General features: G+C 40.2%; 2 protein-coding genes across 6 annotated transcripts in view; both read left to right on the top strand.

Moving 5' to 3' along the window:
- The first annotated feature begins 153 nt into the window (after positions 1–153).
- Positions 154–12056, top strand: RNF168 (ring finger protein 168). The gene is made up of 7 exons (XM_026078582.1): positions 154–416; positions 2297–2640; positions 3904–3980; positions 6677–6853; positions 7495–7619; positions 7917–8004; positions 8898–12056. The coding sequence occupies exons 2-7, from the start codon at positions 2340–2342 to the stop codon at positions 9954–9956; spliced, it is 1827 nt and encodes a 608-aa protein (XP_025934367.1). The 5' UTR covers positions 154–416; positions 2297–2339; the 3' UTR covers positions 9957–12056.
- A 3182-nt stretch (positions 12057–15238) lies between these two features.
- The window catches only part of UBXN7 (UBX domain protein 7), a 33849-nt gene continuing 22992 nt past the window's right edge, over positions 15239–26095 (top strand). For 2 of the 5 annotated variants that reach the window (XM_026078550.1, XM_026078552.1), the window contains exons 1-4: positions 15239–15400; positions 18873–19020; positions 21464–21531; positions 24374–24439. In XM_026078550.1, coding sequence (XP_025934335.1) covers positions 15265–15400; positions 18873–19020; positions 21464–21531; positions 24374–24439 — 418 coding nt within the window. In that variant the 5' untranslated portion in view covers positions 15239–15264. Of the gene's footprint in view, positions 15401–18872; positions 19021–20183; positions 20298–21463; positions 21532–23484; positions 23559–24373; positions 24440–26095 lie in introns of those variants that run through there. The other 3 variants (XM_026078553.1, XM_026078549.1, XM_026078554.1) reach the window with 3 other exon arrangements.

Raw genomic sequence — 26095 nt, 5'->3', positions numbered from 1 at the left:
CGCGGCCGCCTGGCGGGACTCTGGGGAGCGGGCGGAGGGGGAAGCGCGCCGGCTGATTGGCTGCGCTGCAGCGGGGGTGGGGGTGCGACGGCCGTTTGGCGGGCCACGCCGCTGGGATGGCGGCGGCCGTTACCGCAGRGCTGGGGCCTACCTGTCCCCTCCTCCGCGGCTGGCGGGAGCGGGCCTGAGGCGGCTGCTGAGCGGGCGCTGGGTGCCGAGCCCTAGGCTGCGGGGCTGGCCCCACCCCCGGTGCCGCGGTAAGAGGGGCTGGGAGCGCTGCGCCAGCCGCGGTGGCGGTGAGAGGCTGCCGCTCAGGCCCGGGCCGCAAAGCCGCGGCCTGGCGGGGTTTTTACTTCAGCTCTGCGTCCTCCTGCTGCGCGAAACCCGTGGAGGAGGAAGAGGAGGAGGCTCCGCAGGTAACGCCGTAGGTGGCCGCGCAGCGCCCACAATGGCAGCGGCGCGGAGAGGCCGGGTGGGCGGCGCTGCCGCCGAGAAGGCAAAACCGCTCGTCGCCTTCGAGCGTGAAATCCGCCGCGAGAAACGCGGTGGGGCGGCTTTAGCGCTTCGCTTTTCACAGCCCTGGCCTCGTCTCTGGAGAAGGCGTCTTCAGAGCCGCCTGTGTTGTCTTTGATTTCTTCCTTGTTCTGCAAAAGAATGGCCGACCTGGATCAGCCTGCTTGCGCAGCAGTTATTCCGGGTTTTATCTGTTCTTCTGCTATGTCGAATATAAAGTATTAAATCTGACTGTTTCTATAACAACTATGCCTGCGTTGTTTTTTGATTGTGCTGCTGTAGTGGCTTGCTCTGCAAGCTGCCTGCGTTAATTATATGTTTTTCCTCCCTTTCTGCCCTTTTTATTCCACCATTCTGCTCCCCTTAAGCTTTCATTTATAAAGTTCCTCTCCTGTGTGCCTGTTTTCTGGTATTCATTAAAATGCCTGTGTTTTGTGATGTTTTTTATTGTATTATAAGATATTCCTTTACTAATGCTGTATTTACGCTACTAAATCATTCTATTTGGGGATTTTGACCCTGTTCTGTTCTTGATTTGCATTCATAATCTGTGTATTGAGTCTTGAGTTATCCTGTTTTCTTTGGTTTACATAGACACTTCTTTAGAAGTAAAGCTGCATCCTTTTATGTACTGGGCCTTGGAGTTATTGATATATGAGATTCCCTCATCATGTAACCATCTCCGCATCTTCATTTTCCTTCTGTCGTTCTTGCACATTCACATCTAGCCTGCCTAGGGACTTTTTTTCTGTGTGTATATATACAAGTTGAAATTGCTTAGTCCAGGAATTATTAGGCCCTTTTGCTAAACTACCTGTAAAACTGGGTGTTTCAATGTTGTCTAACATCTTTTCTCTAAAACAAATTATTTGCTTTATTAACAAAGGAGTAGCAGAACCAATAAAACTTGATGTTGTGTAATTTGTCTCAGTGCTGAGTTCCTATGTGGATTATCTAGACAACAGTGAACTCAAATTACAGCCTTTCCCTCAGAATGGCCAGTTATTCTTATGGCATTTTTAAGAACTTCATGGTTTCTGTAACTTAGCAAAAAGAACAAAAATTATTTTCTTATATTGGGGTCTGTCTTTGTATTTTCTGTTTCATGGTATTTCTGGGCCAAATGAAAAATCCTTTGAGGAGAGTTGGTGATAGAGAAGTTAGATGATCCTCACCACTTTGAGTCGTACAAGTCATAGTGGAAGAGTCTCAAGCATTGAATGTATTGGCTAGTTCTTTGCTTATATTAACAAGATCAAAAAATATTTTGATTCTTTAGTTCCAGTTTAATCAAGCAAATGAATGAGGAAGGACCTGCTTTCTGAAGAAGGATTTCTGTTGATCCATAGCACAATGTTTTATTTCACCTTCAGAAAATGATGAAATTAAGTCTGTATTAGAAGCAGCTTTTGGAGGACCTGCATTTACTGAATAATTGACTAAATGAAAGGTTTAAGTTAGTAACTGTGAGAACATTTGCCAAACATGAACATAGATTATAACTTCTAGAAAATAAATGTTGGATGTGTTTATGCCTTCTGCCCCTCTTCTCTTTAACTTGTTGCTATTTACTAGAAATACCTCTTACAATTCACAGGAAGCCACTGTAGAAAACAGTGATGTAGTTTCTCAGTGAATTCTGGAATGACTTCTGGACTTGCAGAGGAGAGCATAATTTCTGGGACTGTAAACAAAAATAGCCATTTAAACAGACTTCTCAAATATAGTGATGTTTTTATAAGGTAGCTATAAAACAGAGCATTTTCTATCTTTTTATTTTCAGGTACTGACATTGTATTAACCTTGTTCCTCTACTTTGAGTCAACATGGCGAAGAAATCGGAGGCTCCTCTTTCCTTAGCTGACTGTCTCTGCCAAATTTGCATGGAGATCTTTGTGGAGCCTGTGACGCTGCCATGCAATCATACCCTCTGTAATTCTTGTTTCCAACTGACAGTTGAAAAGGCCAGTCTTTGTTGCCCTTTCTGTCGTCGTCGAGTCTCTTCTTGGGCACGATATAATGCCCGCAGAAATACTCTTATCAACTGGGAACTCTGGGAAAGGATTCAGAAGAATTACCCAAAGGAGTGTGAGCGCAGAATTAATGGACAGGATTTGGAAGATGAAAGTGAGTAAAATGTCACTTGTTCCAGGATGTCTATGCGTTACCAAAATAATTAGTACTAGTAGACTTTGGATGTTGTGAAATAAGAAACTATGCATAGACAGCTGTGTTATTGCTAGAAAGTGTCAGATCTCTCGTTTAAAAGGGACTTACAAGGCAGAGAAATGGCCATGCCTTTTTCTTTTCTATTATAGAGAGGGTAAGTTATATTGTCTGATTTTTCTTGAGCAGATGTTTGTCGTGTGGTGTGGTGTTTTGTTTTGTTTTTTTTTCTTACACAAACTATTGGGATGTGGCTCACTGTCCTTGTAAAGACACTAGTTCATTACTAATACAACTTGAACTTCATTTACAGATTTTACAGCTGAAGAGTTTTATTTATTTATTTTTCATCACTAACGTGTAAGCAAAGTGATGAAAAATGTTTCAAGTCTTAGATATCTCAGTTCATTAGCTGATTAGAAATTCCAGGGCTTCAGTYTATCCAGGAATCTCCAAAGATGCCTAAGATTGAGATGTGAGACAATAGAAAGGAAATCTAATCAACACCTTGCAAGAGGATTTTATTTTTCTTTAGTCTTTTGTAGACTGTTTTTAAATTTGACATCTTTTGACAGTTAATATTGGGGGGAGGCTAATTTTGGAGAGGCAACACTTTCTTTCCCCACACCTCTCCCCATTCTTCCTAATATGCTCAATAGCAACACTAGCAATGAATGTTTAACACAAATCAGAGAACAATGGATGTGGTGACCTTAGAATTTCTCCAGTAAAGTAAGAACAAAACACATGACCAGATTGTTCTTGGTGGTCTTCAGGACTGTTGCATTAGAATGACTTAGGACTGAAAATCCTGATTGTTCTGAAGGGTGAATTTGTCCCTTCCGTAGATTGTAGTCTTCTACTCAGGTATGTATAACACAGAATATCCTTACAAGAAAACAAAAGAATTGAATGGTTTTGTTTTGTCCTCCTTGACTTTATGACACATTGATCCACTTGCAGTATTACAAAGTCTTTTTAATTGCAGAAAGTGAGAGACATACTTGCTTTATATACAGGACTTGGAAAATACTGACCATTCTTGTTACTTAGTAACATGCAGGCTTCTTTTTTTCTTCATAAACTTGATTTAAATCAAATTATTCATGTAACAGCAAGAAAATTATTTCTTTGCTAAAATTTTTTGTTGTTGAATGTCATAATCTTGCTTTCTTCCTTTCTTTTATTTTTGTTTTGTTTTCCTTTTCTTCCTCTCTGAATTAGTCTGTGTGTCCCAGCCGCAACACCAGCTGAGCAAGCCTGGGGAGCTGAGACAAGAATATGAAGCAGAGATTAGCAAGGTAACTCTAAATAATGTTTTTTGAAAATATAAGTGTTTTGTATCTAGTTATTTTAATTTAAGTACAGGATGACTTCATTAGCTGTTTGTTTTCCCCCCCCCTCCTTTTCTGTAGTTGATATGATGATGTCATACATTTTCTAGTAGCTGTGGCAGCTGAAAAAAGCTCTTTTCCTGGTGGTTCATTTGTCTCCCATTAAATCCTTTAGGGAAGCTATATATGTCATAGTATGATGAAATGGATTGAAGAGCTAGATCAGTCCCCTGCTTCACTGTCTAGTCCCCATAAACAGTTGTAATGATATTTAGAGATACTTAAATGGAAAGATATTTAGAAGGGCATTGTTGCTGCAAGAACACAGTGGTGATTCCCTAGACCTGAATTAAATTTTGTCCTTTACTGAAGAGACTCTAAGGAGGATATACAATCACAGTATACAAAATCCTGAACAGAGAAAAGAACTTGATATCACAGTGATCTTTAATTAAGCACACAGAGACATTAAACTTAACGGCCAGAAACAAGCCTGTCACGGAAGGGTGTCCCATGTCCACTTATGATACTGTCTAAAGTGTTCTGCTCTTAGCCTGTCATTTGTGACATGTGAATACCATTTGGAAGGAAAGAAGAAAGAAAGGGCAAGGAGAGTGTTCTTAAGTGGAGCAAACAATTGTTAACAGTAGAAGATGACAGTTATTCTGCAGTTCAGACACACAGCTGACGTAAGCTGAAAGAAGCAGACTTTGCTATTTATTTAGCTATTTGTGCTGACACAGAGGACTATGTTTTCTGACAGTAGCTTCAGCTTGTGCCAACTTAATGTTCATCAAACTGCAGCCTTCCTGTCCATGACTTTAAGTCAAGGTTGAAGGATGAACTTTTTTAAGGCCTCTTGTTCTTCATCCAGAGGCTTTGGGACCCAAAACTTTTATCTGCTAACTTTTTCACTCAAGCATGTTATGCAGGAAGTGAGGTCAAATAACTGGAATGATTTCATTTCAACTGAGCCTTTATTCTTTTGTTTGGGGGGGAAAAAAAAAGTACAAATGGCTGTACTGGGTCAGACCACAGCCTCTATATTTCAGTGCCTTTTCTCTAACAGTAGCCAAAAATGGTTGTCCAGAGAAGACTATAAGAATGGGATAAACGCATATAATACTTCTGCTAAGTACCTTCTCGACCTCCAGCTGGCAACATTTCCAAAGTTTTATTGTGCCAGTTGAACTGTACCTCCTACCTTACCTTCTCAGTTGTCCCAGTATTTGTGATAAAAGTAACATACTATGTTTTTTTTTTTTTTACCCCTGCCAAGTAGGTGTGCTTCACAGGCTGGGAAATGTACAGAGATATCAACACAGCAGGAATACCCAGGCAACTATTGGTCAATACCTCACACTTCCCAAAATTGTCTAGAATCTTCCAGGATCACAGTGTTACCTTTTTGTTACCTGCATCCCTGCCCAAATGTAATAAAATGTCCTCATGTACACATACAAGTGTTTCAGACCAGCAGACACTAAAATTTGGGACCGTTTGGGCTTTGTTGTTGTACTTGCCTTCATGATTTCCCTAAGTAACTGACCACAATTAGATGAACTTCAGTAATGATCATATAGTGTTTTCTTATTTGCTGACTCCCTGTGTTATCTGTATTCATTTGAAAGTCAGAAAATATTTAAAAAAAAAAAAAAAAGCTTGTTTACTCACAGATCCTTCTTCATCCAGTTCGGACATGATGCTAGTAAGAATTTCATTTGGAAATAGCATCAGAATGCTCCTTTTCCCTAAAAATGATGATGTTTGTTACAAGAGCAAGGACAATAGTGAAGTAGATGATCGTTGGATTCTCTTTTATGGTAGTTATGGGATGAGAGAGATTGTGAACAGTAGCATCAATGGATAGTGGAGAGGGTGCTGGAAAAGCAGTGAAGTATGAGGGGTATGAGATGCTGTTAATAAGATATAAATATAGACATTATGCACGTATAATTTTAAACAAAGTCGAACATAATAAAGCTTGTGAAGTGTTGCAACTGTTGATGCTCTTCTCTAAAGAAAGCTTCCAGGTTCACTATCCAGTTCAAGAAAGCTTTATTCATTCTTTGAGTACTTCTGTGTCTGTTTTGGAGTAACTTAAGTGGTTTCTCAAGTGAATATCTGACTGAAGGAAGGAAGGCAGGTTCTTGCCCTGCTGCTTTGGATTTTGCATGTTCCAAGAGAATATAAGGGCACAGAAGATATTTGTACCATCATCCAGACTTCTGTGTTAATATTTGAAATTACAAATATATAAACAGGTTGAGCAACCGCTGCAGTCTAGCTCCTTCCAGCCTTAAAGAATCTTAATTTGAGTTTCTGTGTAGAGCCATGTATTTGCAGATCTCTAATTGTTGTTAGTAACATTCATTTATTCACCTTTTGAAAATCCATTTCATCTTGCTTTTTAGCAAGGTTACCAGTGTAGTCTTACAAAAAAAACAAAAGGTAGGTCACTGTTACCAAATTGAAGAATGAAATTGATACTGTTGCAGAGGGTCTTGCATCTTTAGTGTTCTGTTATTAAATATTGTTTTTGAAGTGTACAGTGTGTCTTTGTGAATAGTGGATAGTTCACATTTAATGAGTATCATAGGAGGTTTTGCTGTGAAGTGTGGTCCTCCGGTAGTAACGAGACACCTTTTTAAAAAAAAAATCAGGTGGAGGCAGAAAGGCGAGCACATGAACAAGAGGAGAACAAAGCAAGTGAGGAATACATTCAAAGGCTACTAGCAGAAGAAGAGGAGGAACAGAGATTAGCAGAAGAAAGGCGGAAGGAATTGGAGAAACAGCTGAAGCAAGATGAAGAACTGGCATGGCAACTGAATAACAGTCTGGTGAGTTAGGATCAAGGATAACGTTAGAAAATGTTCATTTAGTGCAAGCAGCTTAGACTTTTCAGAGCAAAAGTCAAAATTTTGAGTAATTTAAAGTTACTTGAATTGTAGTTAGACGCTGTTGTCAGCCCTCAGTATTCTAAATCCTTGATTGACCATTAGTTTTTGAAGAACCAGTTAGAGGGGGGACTACCCTGAACATTTCACATGTTTAATGCGTATTTGAAATGCCTGCTAGAAATTTTCAGGGTGAAAACTTTTTCAACATTGTTTTTCTCCTTTTCCCCTTAATTTTAAATACTTGCTTGGAAAAACATCAATGTCTGTAACCTGTACTGAGAACAGGAAAATGCAATTACATTTGGGAAGGTTTAACTTGCAGTTTTCATTTTCTTTTTTTTTTTTTTTGCTACCTTATAGTAGTTGTAATGATAAAACCTGAAGATGTACTATTCAAACAAAACCTCTTGTCCCTTAATGCCAGATATAGAATAAGAAATGTTACATGCTGCATACACTTTCCTATAACTATCCATTACTTAGTTTTGTGAATTCCTTGGACAACAGTAACCAATTCTGTGACAGAAGTTTTCCAGTTTGTGTTTTGCTTTCTTTATATAAAGTTATTTTTACTTTTGAAGAATGAAGATGCCAGAGGAAATGGGCTCAGCAGTCTTTTACCAGCAGGCAGTTTCTCATCTGAAACATCTCCAATTAGTTTGTGCAAGATCAAGAACAAATCAAGCAGCTCTGGAGACATTCAGAAGTAAGTGATCCAAGTTTTTGTTCTATAATTATTGATCTGTTTCTTGGTATACTGCATCTCTGCTCCATTTGCTTCCTTAGAATCTTGCAGCCCTACTTCCCTGGATAATCTGGGGCAAATGTAAGCTGTTGAATGCTAAAACATCTCCTCACAGGATAAATATGTAGGACAAGGGAAACACTTGCCTTGCTCCTGCTGTTTTTGTATGTCAGAGTGAACCTGAAGATCTTGCTTAATGAAGGGGACTCGCACTTCAAGAAAAATAAGTTTTAATGTATACTTTTTTTTTCCTTTAAGGTATTTGTCTTCAAAGTCTCATCCTTTGTCGGTATCAGCATCACACTCTAGAACAACAGAAAGAGGCAGGACTGACTCTTGCTCTGTGGTAACTAGAAGCATTTTTTAAATAAATTTCAGTGTTAGTAATTATTGGGGGGGGGTTGTTGTTGTTAGTTTTTTCCCCTGCCTTCCTTACAGTAATGCACATCAGCACTGGACAGTATCTCTCCCTTTTTGAACTACCTTCAGTATTCATGGTTCCCAAAAATGGAAAGGGAAGAAACCATGCTTGACAGTCAGCAGCCACACACCTACAGGTTACTTAGATAGTTAGCTTGTATAGCTAAGCAGAGGTTCCAGTTAACTAAACTTTACAGTTGAGAAGACCTTTGAAGTTTAAGTCTGTATCTTGTGCAGTATTTGTCTGCCCTGGATGTCTGGGTTTTCTCAATTCATGGGTTATCACAGGTTCACAGACAATTTTACTATGAGTTTTTTCCTCTAGTTATGCAGCTTTTTGATGGTTTCAGTAACGCTTACTCCTCTGGTTTTGGAAGGGCATAGTTACTATTTACATAAACTTCTTCAGCAATCTGTGGCGTGCAACTGATGGCGTATGAAACTAAAATGATTCTAGAGCTCATTGGATGAGGTTGCACTGTGACTTATTCACCATTCCACCTGTATATGCCTTGGTCTCTCCTGTTAGGCTCTTAAAGAAAATGAGCATGCTAATACCTGCAGTAGTTGATTGAAGTCACTGATAAGAGAGGAGAATGCTGCAGTTGCTTTTTTCAGTTCTTTAGCTAGGCTTTTCTGTAGATTGTTTTAAATACTTAAATAATTTATCTAACAGTTGTGTATTTTTAAGGAGAAGAATCCAAGTTAATATCCCAGAGTAGTCATGAGCAGCACACTTACAAGAAATTAAATTTGCATTTTATTCATACCCACTGGTTTTTGATAAATTCATTTTATTGGGGTGTCTCTCTTCTTCAGGAAAGCAATAGCAATGAAAGCGGCAATTCTGTGTGGCAAGATGAGCAAGAGGAAATGCCAACACTGTCTCCACAGCTGACCAGTGTGATTAAAGATTGCAGTGCTAACGATTCATTTCTAGAATCATGCATGAACTATTTAAGTGCCTCAGCTTCAGTGGAATTCACCACTGTCAAGCACGAAAAAACCCCAGGACCAAACTGTGCAGGAGATGAAGTTCCAAATGCACTTTGTGATTTCACAAAAGGGGAAGGGTCTGGAACAGTACTTCCTAGATTCAAAGGAGAAGCAGATGGAATTGAGTTGGACAATGGCAGTTTAACACATGTAGAAAGCACAAACTCAGCTGAAACTGCTACTTACATTCAGTCAGCAACCAATTCCATGGTGTCTGATAGCAGAAGTGTAATTTGTGGTCTCATGAAGGTGGCTGGAAAACCGGATGAAGAGAAACAAGATAAAGTAGAGAACCCTCAGGAGACTCCAAAAAGAAAGTTGGGGGAACCACCAGCTGAAGCAGTGGTTGACTTGGGCTTGTTTGATAAGAGGAGAAGAACTTTTCCAGAAACTTCAGAGGATCAAGGGGAGCGGATAAACGATTTTAATGTGCAAATGCAGAAAGCCTTTGAGCAGGAGCTCTATGAAAGGCGTGTGCAAGAGGAGCAGGATAGGCTTCTGGCTCTGCAGCTACAAAGACAGATCAACAAGGAGGAAAGGACGCTTAATCGACAGAAGGGCTCTCCAGATGAGTACCACCTTCGCACCAAACCACCTCAGTCTGTGAAAGACTCTCCTACCAGAAAGGGAAGTTTTAAGGTGGCAAAGGACTCAAAGCTACCAAAAAAACAGGCTGAAACAAATCACCGCAAGATTCGGAAAGGTTCTTGTAATGAAAACTGGCAGTCCCCTACCAGAGTCCGAATGAAATYGCCCAACATCAAAGGGGGAAAAGTTTTGAATTGTGTTGTTAATACCAGTGACTCAAATGATATTTGTTCATTCCCAAAAAATAAGCAAAAGACAATCCTTCAGATGTTTAAAAGATCTGTTGCAGAGTAGGTCAACAGAACTACAGAGGCATGGTGGAATGAATGAGAATTAAAGCCATCGTAATGCTTTTTCTTGTGTTAGGCAAAACTTCCTGTAAAGTTTTAAAGTTGATAGTTTTGAGGGGGATCGCTTTGAGCCACAAGTGCAACCAGAATTGTGTTGTGCACTCTGAGAAGTTTTAATAACTTATGCCCCTAGACCTTAACAGTTTTAATTGGTCTTTTCCTGATCACAGTTTATTTTCTAGCACTGTTTTTTATTTACATAGTTTTGAATGTAAATGCTGTTTAAAAACCAAAATAATTTACAGTCTTATCTTAGAATGAGAATTTAGAGTCTTTTATGGGAAAGATGCACATCCACTGGAGGAAGCAAACAAAAAATCTAGTACAGTTCTCCAGCTGTCTGCCAGCTACAAGGTTGAGGCTTCACTCAGCACAACCACAATTTTGTTGAACTGAAGCAAGTTACTGGAATTTAGGTTGTTTGTTGAATGGCATCATTTGCCTGGCAGTTAACGAGTATTACTAGACAACTGGCCTTGCAGACCCACTCTCTCCCTCTCGCTGTAATACACTATTATCCTCGTTTTTAGACAAAGAGGGAAAACTAGCTCATCCTCCCACTGCCAAAGGGAAGGATATTTCATAGATGACTAATATAAGTGGTTGTGAGCTTTTATTTGCCTCAGTTTGTAGAGGTTGCTTCTACAAATCCGATGTTCAATGTAGATAGGAAAAACATACTCTTGTTTTCTTATTGCTAATGTTCTGTAACTTTAATGTTATATGATATTACCTATATTTACTGATATCCAATTTTCCTTCTCAACCTGGTTTGAGTTTGATTAAAAGCGTATAATATTTAAAAAAAAAATTAGACCAGGAGACAGTTCCAGTGGAGGAGAAAAAGCCAAAAGGGAAAAAAACAACTGAAAACTTGAGTTGTCAGTAGTGAATTAACAAGTACAATTAAGGATTTATTTAATTCTTGGCTTTACTTTAGCTGTGGTGGCTGGGTATAACTGTTCCCCCTTTTTTAGAGGGACTAACAAATACTGTCTTCTAGTTGGGTTTAAAAAGTAATGTTATTCAAATAAATAACAATTTAGACATGATGCAGGAAAGTTGATGTCTGAAAAGTTGAGGTCTGTGAAAAGTGGGTTAGCTGCTAGTCAACAGACTAAGAGTTCCTATTATATTTCTTTCTCTGTTATTATTATGAAACCAACTTTTGGCCTTTGTGTTTTGTAACAAAATACCAATAGTTGCTTTTTTTTTCTCCTTTTTTGACTAAACGTTTTTGAGAGAGCAAAACAATCTGTGTTGAAATGTGTGTGTTGGTCACTACAAGTTGGCAAATGTTTCAAGTGCATACTTATTTGCACCTCATTGAAGATCTGTGGATTTTTAACTCAGTTCAGGGAAGTGTACAAAAAAAAAATTCAAAATGGTAACTTCTGACATTTTAAGCTTTAAAAAAAAAAAATTCTTGAAAGCCTGAACAGCCCACTAAGCCAAAAAGTTTGGGTTTTTTTCTTGTTTGTTCTTCAGTAATTTATAACAGTTCAGGAATATTGAGTTTTTCATAAATAATCAGCCTATTCTAAGATGCTTTTTGAGAAAGTTACAATAGGTGACCTGTTGTAAATCATTCACTTTTCTTCTCTTGTTGCTGCCTCAACCATTGTGCTGTAAGCCTTTGTTCAATATAGATCTGTTTCTGTGCAATCCTTAAGTTTGTTTGTTCATTTTCTATTCCACTCATCTTACCCAGCCAGTCAAATAGAATCATCCATTGATTAAAGTGATTATTTAAGGCAGAGGTACTGACTGTTTTCATGCTAGTGATACTTGGCTGCTTCCAGTCATGATAAGCATATAACAAAATTCTCTATTCTCAAATTCTCTATTTTCAAAACAGATGGGGGTGCAGAGGTTTGTTCTTAAGTCATTTATTCAGTCCCAGTTTACAATCAGTTTCTTGAGTCTGATGCTCATTTTTAACTTGTGCAGATATTTAGTTTTTTACTGTTGAGGACAAAACAGTCTCTACTCCAGGACTTGTTACTTAAGTTTGTGTTAATTGACAATAAATTTTGATCACTGATTTGAGTTTTGAGGGGGGAAAATGTATGCAATTAAACACTTAAGAAGACACCTTTCCTCCCCCTTCCCCAGGCCTAGGTTCAGTCAAACACCTTTCCTTACCCCTTCCTAGTTTCAGCCTCTCCTGTTTTTGCTGAGAATTACACTCCTTAGGTGAAGCAATGAGTGGCCCAGGAGGTTGGATCATGTGTATATTGGTTTCTACCTGCTACTCTTTGCTTCTTAGTGAGTTTTCCAACGCTTGCTTCTTCAGGCTTCTCAGTCTCGCTGCTGCAGTATGGATCACTGGTGAGCTGCAGTCCCTCACAGGTATCCCTCCTCTGGCATGGCTTGCCTGTGGGCTGTGGCCCTTCAGGGATATCCCTACTCTGGCATGGAGTGCCTCCTTCCAAGAGCRGGTCTCTGGACATCTCCTTCGTGTGTCCTCTGCATGTCTTCACGTGTCTCCAAACACATTTCTTCACTTACTCTTCATGTATGTCCAAACGCATCTCCTCATGTACCTCCTCTCCTAGGGGCTGCTCCTCTTTCTTAAATATATTTGAGCAGAGGTATGGTATGCTCCTCTGCTTTAAGTTTTGGCTCAATGTGTTGTCTACAGTTTCAAAGCCAGCTGGAATGGGTTTTGAATGATGCAGGCAGTTCCTGGCCTCCTTCCATGCAGGTCACCCCTGCAGCCACCTGCTACCACTACCCTGAAATTATTGCCAATACAACTGTCTTTATGGTTTGAAAAGTTTGACTTCTATGGTTCTGACAGTATTTCTGTACCTCTATAAGAGTTTTGGATTTCTGCCAACTTTAATCGCTTCTTTTAATCTCTAGTGTTGAAAGAGTCTGAATCTCTGGTATTTGAGCTGCTGTCCATTCATATGTAAGAAATAATCTTAAAAGTATCACAACTTCTGACACTAGTTAATTACTGTATTTTCCTCAGATCTCACCATCATTTTACTCCAATACAGCTGACTTTGGAATTGCTTTTACAGCCAGGTCCTGGTATTTGACCTTTCACTCTTTTTCATTCATCATATAAATAAATATCCAAATGAATGCACAAGAGATGAAAGGAGTGAAGCTAGAAATAAGAAAAAATAAATATATGTGTGTGTGTATGTGTATAGGTATATATGTATATACACACAGATATATGGAGATTTTATACCTGCCCACACATCCCCTTACAGTCTCTATCTTCATTGGGGTTAAACTTAATCTATTGCTCTCATTGTTTTGGGGCTAGTTCTGTCACTGTAACAGGCTGACACTGAGTAATATATATGCAATCATAAGGAAGGAGGAATTTTGTTTTAAAAATGAAGTATCAGAGTTTATTAATTCAGCAGGATTATGCAGTTTAACTGAGAGTACATTTCAACAAGATGCAGTAAACTATCCTAAGCTCTCAGCATTTGTGCCAGCTTTGGCACTCTCAAACTCTCTGTAAATTAATCCAGTAATTCAACTTGTTTGAGGGTTGTGGGGAGCATGTGGGGGTAAGAGGGGAAGGGTTAAGGGAGAAGCAAGTTTCCCCCTTTCTAGCAGAAATGAGCCATGTGCAGCTAGCTCAGCTGCATATGAAGCCATGTCCTGATATTTGGAGTTGCCTTATTTAACAGCAGTTTCACTCCCTTTTCCTCCACAAGTCATTTTGTACATTCTCTTTTTTTCCCCCCCCCCCCTCTAATGTGTGGGTTATGTGACCCTTCCATATAAGGCTTGTGAAAGGCACTAAACTAATCCCAGTTAGAACTTGGATAAGAGGTTTTGGTGGTGTTTCATTTTATTTATTTTTTTTAAAACATACTCCTTCCCTCTTTCACAAATTTAGTTCCTTGCAATCAATGGCTGCAGCTATGATTCCATCGAAAATAAATACAAAAAATACAGAAAGCTATTTCAAAGGTCTATAAATAGTACATGGCTATATTTTGATATATATTTGTTTGTGGAGGTTGAAGGGTTTGGGGATTATTTGTATTTTTCCAGCTTACTGGATTTTGTCCTCCTAGTGTAAGAATGATCTCTTACATTGGGTCTATTTTTTTTTAAATCAGCTTAGAAAAGAAAAAAAAAATCTTTATCTTTTGACTTCATATGCCCCAAAGCTCAAGATTTTTCTTCTTTATTCTTCAATTGCACTTTTTCCAGCTGCTTAAGATTCACTTTAGTTTTGGCTTGACTGGAAAAAATACTCATGTTTTGTAAAGTATACCTTGTGGTGTAGAAAAGTTTAAAGATTGTTGCGCGATGCAAAAAAGCACAACTTTAAGTCAATTGTTAGCTGAGCACCAACCTTAACTGCAAAAATACACGAAATCTAGAACCCATAGCGGAAGGCCAGTGCCATAGCACCCTTGGAACCGGTCTCCTGGGGTCGCTAGGGGCCCAACGGCTGTCCCGCTCCCTGGGTGCGGGGCAGGGCAGGTCCCAGCCGACCCTTGTTTGGCCCATCCTCTTGTGGTGGTCTTGTTCAGGGCTTGAACTGGGCCCTTGCTGAGTGCGTTTTGGTTGCACCCTGCTTCCCTTGCTGCTGTTTGGACACCCTGAAGCAGGTGAAAGCAGCTCTGGGGGGTTTGGACCAGCTGATGGTGACTGACAACCCTTTGGCAGTGTGTCGTGTTTGAGAAGCTGGAGTTCTTGCTTGGGCTGTCTGAGTTCACTGCTCGCCTCCTACCTTGAGTTAGCTCAGCTTGCCCAGCTAGCCGGGAAAAAAAGTGCGTAAAAGCACAGCTTGACAGGCTCAGTTGCTTTGCTGGGGGTCATAAAGGAGCCAGAGCCGGCGGGGGGAGTGGAGGTGGGAAGAGGAGAAAGAAAGGAAACAGATCCATCCGTTTTCAGCGCAGTAAGTTTCTAATTTGCCCTAAGGGCCACCTCTCCTTGTAACTGTGTGCATGTGGGCTGTAACGGTACTTTGACGCTTTTTTTTTTTTCTCTACGGAAAATTAATGTATTTTTTCACCCTGATGGCGGGGGCGAGCAGCGCGGAGCCGGTGACGGCTGCAGCAGCGTCGCCGCAGCGGCAGGGCAAGAGCGAGGGCGAGGCCGCGCCGGGGAGCGGACCGCGTCGCCATGGCAACGCCCCCCCCCCCCGGCTCTGCTCCGCTCCGCTCCGCCCGGCGCGCAGTGTCCCCGCGGCGGCTCCCAATAAAGCTTGACAGCGCCGTTGAAGGCACCTCCCCGGCGGCGGGGAGAGGAAGGGCGGGCGGATGCCGCGCCTGCGCAGAGCGCGCGGGCAGGCGGCGTGCGTGTTGTTGTGCGGCGGCGACAAGATGGCGGCGCACGGGGGCTCTGCGGCCTCCTCGGCGCTGAAGGGGTTAATCCAGCAGTTCACCGCCATCACGGGTGAGGCACACGGAAGCCGGGGCCCGGCGAGCCCGTCGAAGGCCGGGGCAGTTTCTTGTTTAACGGGCGGCTCCTACTCCTCTTCGCTGCAGCGACCTCGCCGCTGGGGAGAGAGGCGGCAGCCCCGGCGGGCCGGGGGCGGGAGGCCGGCCCGCCGCGGTGGGGCGGGAGCAGAGGCCCGCGGCGGGAGGCGCTTCCCCCCACTCTGCGCTCCCCGTGGGGGACGAGGCGGAGCGGTGCTGGCGGGCGGCCCTGGGGGACGTTACCCCCCCGTCTGCCGGGGAGGCTTTGAGCGCGCGCAGGGCCGGAGGCGGCCGCCCTGGTGTGGAGGAGGGAGGGGGCCGGCGGCACCCGGGCCTGTCAGTGGGGCCCTTCCCCTGGGAGACCTAGTGCGGCCCGTGCCGGCGGCCTGTGCCGAGGGCGTCCTGCGGCAAGCTCTGGGTGCGCGGTGTGCCGGGGCTCTACTAGGCAGGGTGGCAGCTCCGCCAGCGGTGGCGGAGTTTCCGTCGTGCCTCTGCCGTGTACTTTGTGTGTACTGTGAGATTTCCCTTCACTTTTGAAAAAAGAGCATAGAGACTCCTTTCAGTGTTTTCTACCCACCTGAGCTTCTAGGTAATAAATTGGAAGTGTCCTCTCAGTCAGTTAGCAGTCCTGATGTACTGATTCTTATTCTCTTATTAGCACAGTAAAAATAAAATACACTGTAGAGATGGAGACTAGAACTTAATGCTGAGTTTATGTTTAAAAAAATCTCTTAAAGCATGGTCAACTTCATGAGAGTTTCAGTTTGGGAATGACCTGTTATTGCTGTTACAAGTCTAAGTTTACAGTGAATGATAATTCCTACTTTAGCTTGTGTACTTTGAGCACTTGACCCACTTTGCATGTAATCTGCTTCATTATAATTTCCCCCCTTGCTTATGAAATTACATATCAAATACTGAAGGAGTAATTAATAAAATGTTTGTGAAAACATCTTTGGTTTTGAGTTGAAATAAATGAAAAATACTTTTAATTCAGTGACTTTAACCAGTTAATTTGAGGTTATGTCCCTTTACTCAGACTTTAATGCACTCAGATCTTGAACAGGGATGTTGAGGATGTTAACTGGTAAACTGTGAATGTGCTGGTAGGCTACATGGGGAGATTATTGATCACTCACTTGTCCTTATAGAAGTCACTTAAAATAAAGCCTCTCAAATAAAAAGAACCTACAGCAAATATGTTTTCCTTATAGTATATGTCTGTGTGCATTTTTCTTGTTGTTGTTGTTCAGTAGAGCCTGAGATATTTGCTAAAAGCTAAGCAGGCAAGTTGGAGTCACACTAGTTTGTCCTTCCTAACAGCTTTTTCTGTTTGTAAAGATGGTTTGTTAAACATAAGAGTACCCATCTTACACTTTCAAAAAGAAAATAAAAACCTATTGGATTTCACACATTCACTATTAAAATAGACTTTGAAGTTCTGTTTTTCCATTTAAGCAGAATTTAAGGTGCTAAAAGTCTCTTGTGGAGCTTGTCTTGCCGATACTGGCACTAAGTACCACAAACACTCAGAAGTGCACACCCTAAATGGTTTGTGTTACCAGCTTTCAATGTTGATTTGTAAGTGTCAAAATTACTAATGTTTTTAGGGAGGAGACTAAATATCATATGACAATTTGATTCTAGAGAACCTGATAATGAGGAGCAATAGTCTTTGCATACATTTCTCCATATGGCAGAAAAATGTTGTTTCTTTGCTGTTCTTATCAAGAAAAGTAGTGCTAAAAGAATCTAGCTCCTGTATATCTTTATCAATGAAATTATGTAATCTCTTTGCTATCGTATTAATGTTCTCAGTGCTTGTCTTGGCAAGCAGAAAATACTAAATATTTGTTAAGTCTCAAAACAAATTTCAGTTTCTTTAGGAGTGACGAAGAACCAGTACAAACACTTTGAGTATTAGTAACTCGTTGAATAATAGAGAGCTTAATATAGTTTTTTCTTTAGTAGTTCTAAATTAATGACTTCACATGACTGTGAAGTGAAGTTGTAGGGTGATGTGTCTATTCCAAACTATAAAGGTATTGTTTAATTGCTTCAGTTAAGCTAATATTGAAATAAGTTCCTTAAAATACTAAATAACAGTTTGAAGAAGTCAGACTTAATGCTTTCACGTCTTTTTGTAGATGTCATTAGTTTTTCTTTTGTGCTTTTTTTAAAATCTTGATTAAGGTCTTAAAATACAGCTGACTGCCATCAAATTACACTTCTCCTGGCAAGCTGATTTAGGAAAACTAGTTCCCTCAAACAATCTGTCTTTCTTTATGATCTAATGTAATGGGGTAGGTCRTTGAGAATTGATTTATCTGCACAGTTTCAAAGTATGTTATCTCTTACTTACTAGACCCTTCAAGCTAGAGCTGCTTGAGTCTTTTCTAGAAGATCTCAGAAACGTCTAATGAAAGAAAGTTAAATGCATTTTGCCCAAACTGATGTTGATTGTGTTTCTGATCCTAGGAAATAGTGTTTTCTTCACCGCAGTGACTTTCAGGGAGCCTTAAACTAGTAAGAATTAGTACAGATCCAAAGCTACTCCCAAACTGGTTCAGTTGCATTTTGCTGCTGCCAGGCTTCACATAAACTGTTTGGCAACCCACCATCTCCGGACATGCTGGAGTAAGCAGACTGTTAAGGGACTGGCGGTGGGAGATTCCATAGGTGAGGGTGCCTTTGTTAGCTCTATGATTTTGAGAAGGTCTTGGGGAGGAGAGGCTGACTCTCTGAGTTAGAAGTGATGCTAGGAACTAGTGTTTCATCTTGAGCAGTAAGAAAGAGACTGGATTTAGTTGAGCTTAGGAGCTGTTTTAATGAATGTTAGTCATTATACAAGTAACTGTGTAGACAAATGCCATTTTCTGCATGTTGGCTTTTTTTTTTTTCCTTCTGTTTCTTACACCTGTGCTTTCCAAACCGAGCTTCTGATGATTTGCTTTTGCCCTTTAGATATAGGGGTGCAATCAATAAAACAGGAAACCTTTTCTTCTATCTTTAAATATCTGTTATAACTTGATGAGAAGCCTTAGCTGCTGATACAGTATTCTCCCTGTTAAAATGTTAATTGAGGTTTTGGGGTTTTGTATACCACAACAGAAGTCAAGCTTGAAGTGCCTATTAAGTGTTTGGAAATTTGTATCAGAAAAATGTCTGAACTCTAATAAGGAGAAAGAAAAACCATGCTAAACCACCTCAGATGGCTTCCTCTAAATTTTCTCCTTATGAAAGGAAGAAGTCTGACTGTCTTGTATCCAGGCATCTCCTTCCTCCATGAGATATGTGTTTGTCTCATTTTCTTGTACTTTAGTGACAGCTGGTGGGCTGTTCTAAGTACTAAAATGCTTTGAGAGTTGAAGCTTGCTGATCAGCTGTTCTCAGCACTTCCAATCAGAACGCTTTCTGAAGAATGCTTTAATTTTTCTTTGGCATTACAGGTGCCAGTGAAAGCGTGGGAAAACATATGCTTGAAGCATGCAACAACAATCTTGAGATGGCTGTCACTATGTTTCTGGACGGTGGAGGCATAGCAGAGGAGCCTAGTACCAGTTCTGCAGGGGTGTCTGCTGTTCGACCACATACAGAGTATGTACCCGATGAATGTCTGTATAAATGAGTAGTCTGTGTAAAGAGTTTAATTGTGAAAGGTAGAACAAATATGACAATTGTCACTTCTCCTAGCCTGCTGTCACTTCACTGTAATACATGCTTCCTTGATAATCTTGTTTAATTGATTGCTCCAATATTGTTCTTATTAAATAAGTTGTGGAGCTGGAGTCTGGGCAGCTTGCACCTCACTTTGACTGGGATAGATCTCACTTTCACTGTTAGTTGATTGTATTATGGTAATGCTTAGGGGTCAGCATCCTGCTGTTTTAAGTGCTGTATAAACACAACATATAGTTGTCATCTGTCCTGTAGATCTTTTTATGAGTGTTACTTTCTGCAAGTTTTTTTTTTTTTTAATAAATATCTCTCTCACATGTACTTCAGAAGTATTCTCTAGCTTATACATACTGCTTTGACAGGCAGAGATCAAGATGTTGAAGTGGGGACCAGTAGTAAGAGTTTCTTACTTTTAAATTGCCTTAGTAATCTCGACTTGTGTTAGTTTGTTAGCTAGAAAGAATTCCATTGTTTTGGTCCTTATAAGCGCAGTGGCCTCAGTCCCGTTTATAAGGGTTTTCTTGTGTCTTAAATGCAGCTAGATTTGGCACTGGAAGGGCTAGATCATGTCAACTAATATAGAGAAATACGCAACTACAAAATCTGCATTAGTGTCTTGTGTGTTTGCACATCTGTTCTAATGAAGGACAGAGTTCTTCCACTTGAGCATGGCAGAGAATCTTTCAATGCTGCTTATTAATCTGTCTGCTTGGGATAAATAGAGTATTTTGGGTGGAAGCTGATTGGTATCAGTTGCATTCCTTAAGTGTGCTAAATTAAACTTAGCCATGCTTTCCTCTTTATGAAAACCTTTTGTTTCAGGAAAAGAGAACTAACTTTTAAAGAAACTTCTTGCCACTCATACTTCTGAAGCACATGTATGAGTTTAAACAGCTGTTTTGGTACTAACCATTAAAATTGATGTTAATTGCCTTCCTGCTTGAACTTTTGGCAGGTAATGAAGTTAAAACTCTGTATCTGTAGGTATTAGTGTTCTTATTTCTAGACAACTTCTGGCACATCAGTGACTTAAGATTCAAGTTTTTATTGGAATCCTTTTTTTTATACTTGACACCCTCCAGGTGCTGGTCAGCTTAGTGTTACTTCTAGGAAGAGAGAGACATAAATATGCAAATGCAAAATGGAGAATAACTAGCTTCACAACAGCAATCAAAGATGTGGAGGTTAATAGCAAGGTTAGTGCATCTTGCTGACATTATGAGTTACTTAATGAGTTACTTGACACCTGCATGGCCAAGAGCCACAAACCACATTCTTTAGACTTTGAAGAGTTTAGGGAAGAGGGCATTTTAGGAGTAGTTCATAGGCAGGATATAACGGTGGTTTTTCCTGGGTGAGCCCATGACCTCCTTTTTTTTAGATCCATGGGCTAGGTGACCACACTGAGTATGTGATACTGTTTCATAGCCCCTTGTTGTTTTATTTCTTGTAGTCCTGATTTCAGATTATCTAGCAGTCTTTGCAGACATAGCTGAACTGTTGATTATGTGAGGGAGCCCAGCTATGAAAGCAAAGAGTAACATGGGGGGAAAATGCCCATCATTGTTCTAGCTTACTTGTTTGTTTTTAATCCATGTGGTAGTAGTCTACAAAATGGGATATCTTAACTGTAAAATACATTTTATATATATATAAAAATATATTTTATATATATATATATAAATTATTTATATATATATAAATATATATAAAAATTATTTTGCCCTCCTTCTTAGGGTAAGGCTTCAGCTGAAGCTGAATAGTTGACCCTCCTTCAGAAAAAAAGTACTGGAAAATTGGAGAATACAGAGGAGAATGAGATTTGGGAAAATTTAACTTTTTCTCAGAGGACATTGTTTTCCTTCCTCTGGAAAACAGAGGGCTGTGAGTGAGAAGTGGAGGGAAGAAGTCTTTCAACAGGAGAAAGCTTGTAATGAGGAGGATAAAAATATATATTTTTTCCCTCTATGTAAATAATCAGGGGAGGAGGGTTGCCAGAGGATTAATTAGCAGGAAAGAATTTCAAGAAAGTTACTACAGGAAAAAATTCTGATTCAGTATTAGAATGATAAAGCCTGGGATCAAGTCATCTAGGGATTTGTCTAATCATTTTCTTCCAAGGCTTTAAAAGGTCGTCCATGCCAGATCTTAATGCAAAGCATACTGAGTCCTGCCTCAGTGCCATGAGTGGGAATAGATGGTCTTTTGAGGTCCCTTTTGACCCAAAGTCTCTGCTTCTGTGCAACAGTATAGCAGTGTCTGCAGCCTGTTCAAGTTGCAGGAGCCTTTGGAGCACAATGGGGAGTGGTTTATAAAGGCTTGGAATATTATCATCTCTCTAATTTTTTCCCCTCTTTGTTAGGGATGAAGTACGAGCTCCAATTCCTCAAAAACAGGAAATTTTAGTAGAGCCTGAGCCCTTATTTGGAGGTAAGCTTGTGTTCTTATTCTGTTTTTGCATTTTCTTTAAATACCCTGAGATGAGCTAAGTGACGAAAGAAAGATGGAACTCTCTGAAAATGAAGAAAGCATTGTGTGTATTTTGGTTCTAATTTTTCTCTGCTGCAACTCTGCATCCATGTAACATGATTGCATACTTAGAAATCCGTCCATGTTATTGAAGACCTCATACATTAGAGAAGCTATATTCCCAGTGGTACCAATTTGCTAACTCTTGTTTTGTGAGACCTTGTGAGGCAACAGCCAATTAGCTATGCTAAATATATATCACTGAGTTGGTAGCATTCTTGGGGTTCAGAACCGTGTGATACTGCTGTAAAAGTGTTCAAGGTGGTAGAATAAAAGCTTGAGGTTTGATTGACAAGTGAAAATGAGTAATCCAAAGAGGACAAATACTTGCTTCTCAGAGAAATGGGAGAGTTAGAAAGAAGGATCTGAACTACATGATTGCTCATCATTTTCTTCATTTCTCTTTTAGGAATTTCATTTGTTCTTCAAACTACATCTTGCAGCTAGTTTTCATGTTTGTTTTATGAAGCTGGTTCTTAGTTTTGCTTTAGAACCATCTTTTGCTCTAATTAAAGAGGTAATGGAAGTGCTTTTGAGTACTTACCTAATACACTCTCTAGTTCTTATCTAATACACTTAATGCACCAAGTCTCAAGTATTCAATTTCAGACCTTTACTGTAGTGGTACTTCTACTGCACCACAGGAGTAAGAACTTCTGTAGTGTGACTGGATTGCCTGGTTCACTATCCTCTCCTTTTTTATCATTCCACATCTATATGGAGATCTAAGGCTCCTTCTATTTATGATGTTCCTCTAGCCTTATGAGGCTCTGTCCTTATGTTGACCAGGCTGTTTCTAGCTGTCTGTATGGCTTTCCCCATGTCATCTGGATTCCAAGTATTGCCCTTTTCATCAAGGAAAGGCATGCAAGTGCTCATCTTTAAAGCAGCCTCATACCTATAGGAAGTGTGCTTTTACTATTGTTTAATTCCTGTGCTAGAGAGGAGCGTGATGCAAAGCTTCAGATTTAACCCAGAATTGGCTTTCGGTTGATCTTTTTACCAACATGAGAGTGTTTTTTCTCCAGTATAAACAAGCTTAGAGGTGGTTCCAGAGGAAGATCCCCTGCTGAGGGCTCTTTGAAGATACCACACCTGCTTGTTTGTCTTGCTTTCTTTGTGGTCCAACAGTTTTTGACAAAGGTCTGCAGAATCCTGTGGTTTCAAGAACCTAAGAAGTGCAGGAATAAGACCTGTTGTCCCTTTTACTTCATCCTTCTCTGCCCACCCGTCACACACTGATCACAGGCACACTGTCCCTGAGTGCCATGCTAAGGCAATCTGTGGCTCAGTGGTGGCTTCCTGGACTTTCTCATCAACTAGTGGTAATCTGTTCATAGCATGAAGCAGCCTGATAACCCAGCTGAAACTGGAAAGCTGCTCCACTTCTCTTGATCCTTTCAGCTCTAGCCTCAAGTGGGGGATGTTTCAGTTTCTGGGTTTCACAATATCTCATAAGAATGTTCACATTAGCTTGGGGTTTCTTCCAGTTCAGGAGACGACCCTATCTATCCACCAAACGCCTCTTGCCCTACGATGGATATCTGTGAAAGATCTACCTGCACTGCCGCAAACCTCTTCACCAGCACTGGACCATTGCTCAGCTTGGGAAGGCAAATGTTGCTTTTTCTGAAGTCATCCTTCCAAGCTGCAGTTTAAGTTGCTTTGAAGTTGGCTCTAGTGGGTTGTGCTTGTGGCTAAGAATTCACAGGAGAAAGGGATGTTACTTACAGGAGTTAGAGGCATTTTGCACAGGCATGTTTCTCTTCCAGTTTTACTTTCATTTGTCTTGATGCTCTGGACTTGAGAAGAATGCAATGAAGAAGAACTGTGTCTCATTCTTTATGCCCTTAGTGTGGAGCAAGATGAAAGATGCTGCATGCAATATGGTGCAAAACCAGAAAGATCTCTAAAAACAAGTTTTGGAGGTACTTGCTTTCTGAACTGTGCATAGGTCATTCTTTCTCCTAGTAAATAAATTTTTCTTAGTATGGGTTTCCAGCACATCTATGTTGTATTTCTCTTACTCTGTTTAACTCATTTAATATTTATCAAGCCTTGTAACAATTAAGGCTTGAAAGTACTATTTTAAAATTATTTTTCTTTCAATTAGTAGAAATTTGGAAGAGCGGTCGGAATAAGTTTTGATAGACAGTTTTGTTTTGGGCCCCAAGAACAGCAGTTGTGCTATACGACCAGACTTCAGTCAAAGTCATTAGTTGGAAGTGGCAAGAGGCCTTTTTAGGTACTATGCCCGTTACCTACCTGGGCCACTGTCTCTACCCAGCTGCAATTAATTTGTTCTGAAGATTTCCTTGCAGATAATGATACCTGGATCTAGTGGAAGAGCCTGGCTGTTGCCAGCCCAGCGAAGAATTTGGGATAGGATCTAGACAAGAGATAGATAGGAATAGAAACGTATTGTAGGTAAAATAAATGTGTTTCTGTTAACAAGGAAAATTTTGGGGTGCGTGATGAGCCCATCAGAGAGGGCTAACTTTAAACTTTCATGTATCGTTGATTTATGTTTTGCTTCTGTGGTAAGGTTTGCTGGAGGGAGGATGTGATAGAAAAGGAGTCTTATAAACTACCTATTTCCATGCTCCTTCAGATCTTCATTCCTCCCTTGTGTATGCTTTGGGTTCTTATTCTGTTGTCCCAAAGATGTAATGTGAAGTACTAATACATAATACTTTTGACAGTGTGCCTTTGAAATGACACTTGACATACTTTTTTTTTAAAGCTCCTAAAAGACGCAGACCTGCCCGTTCAATATTTGATGGCTTTCGGGATTTTCAAACAGAAACCAGTAAGTATGTGCAGATCGGTATGTTAGAATTTCTGGTTTTTTTATGCAACTGTGGTTGTGAAATAGTTTCCACTGTTGGATGTGATGGGTTTCAGTCATCAAATGGTTTTAAATTGCCTGTTGTATAGCAAAAGTTATTTTGGAATAACATTATTACACTGCTTATTGTTGTGGTGCTAGTACTGTTTGCTGGCATTTCTTTTCCACATGTTTGTGGTTCAGTTAAGGTTTGTTGTTTATTTGAGGGGGAAATCTTAGATTTTTCTGGGGTGGCTGAGGGGAAAATACTAAGTAGTGGACATACGAAGCAGTTATTGAAGATGCTGGTCCAAACACTAGCCTGTGTTAGCATAAGTGAAACCATATGCATGTTCTGTCTGGTCTGGTGTGGCAAATACTTTCTTGGTAAAACTTGTTCTCAAAACCCCTTTTTTTCTGCTCTGGAGGGAATTGAAAAGGGAGAAAAATCTAAAGCCTGTGTAGAAATTAACTTAATCCACTGAATTTTTCTTGGATGGCCAGTGGTGTTTCTGGCACTTGGGTTAGTTTTGGGTAGCCCTGGGGCTTTTTTCTTGGCAGCACACAAGGTTCTCGTGAATTTAATTGCTGTTTGCCACTGTCTATTCATTCATATGCAGAATCTCCAAATGACAAAGCCTTGGCTGTTATTTAAACCATTAAGTCTCATAGAAGATGATTCTGTGACAGATGAAGACCAAGTATATCATAGCTGAGTTAGAGTGGTCATGCAGTTGTTACTGCTGATGTTGCCCGAGTGTCCAAGAGCTGTAACCATGGACCAGATTCCTGTGTAGTTAGGTATTATTTGGATGCCAAATTGAAAATGAGTATCCATAGTTTCTGTTTTTCCCTAACAGGTTTTGTCAGGGTTTTCCAGTAATAAACTAGTTAAGTACTAAAGGCTGACGTGTAAATTTAAGATACACAATTTACACAGTTGCCATACCCTTAACCTTTTTTCATGATTTGCACTCTGTTGTAAGACATTTAAAGATGCGCAAAATGTAAAACCATTGTGAAGGTTTATAATAAAACTTTGTAATACTGTATGATAAAACTTCATAGGTGGATATCGCTGTCTGGCTRTCTCTGAAAAAGTGTCCGTGGCCATAAAAGTCAAGATTATTTCCTTGTTCCCAGGCCTGGTACACAGGGATACTTTTATTCCCCATGGCATCCAGTATCTATTCAAAAATGGTTCATATGCTATGACCATTGTCAGCTATTATACTACTGGAAAGCTTTTGGGTCATGTAATTGTTATTTCTTATTTTAACTGACTTAGATCCATAAAATGCACTTCATCACTGCATTTGTGGGTAAGCAATTGTTGTGATTTACCCTATTTTATATGGTCGTGTGTATGTAGGAAATGTGTTCTGTATCATTCTGAATGGAAGTGATACCACTAACAGAAACTTGCTCAAAATATGGTACTTAATGTAAACAAGTCTGAAAACCTATTGATCTGTGAGAGATGGTGGTATCCTGAGTCAACTGTGAAAAGATTAGATTTTAAATATACGCTTCTAAAGATACTTCTTCTCGTAAAGTATATATTTTTGTTCTTTTTAGGGAATTGCCTTAAAGTCAGGAGACAGAAAGACCAGTATAGAAATATTCTGAGTAAAGGTT

Source organism: Apteryx rowi, unplaced genomic scaffold (assembly GCF_003343035.1).
Source record: "Apteryx rowi isolate R43461 unplaced genomic scaffold, aptRow1 scaffold_480, whole genome shotgun sequence".
Taxonomy (NCBI): Eukaryota; Metazoa; Chordata; class Aves; order Apterygiformes; family Apterygidae; genus Apteryx; species Apteryx rowi.
This window is presented reverse-complemented; position numbering and strand designations above follow the sequence as displayed.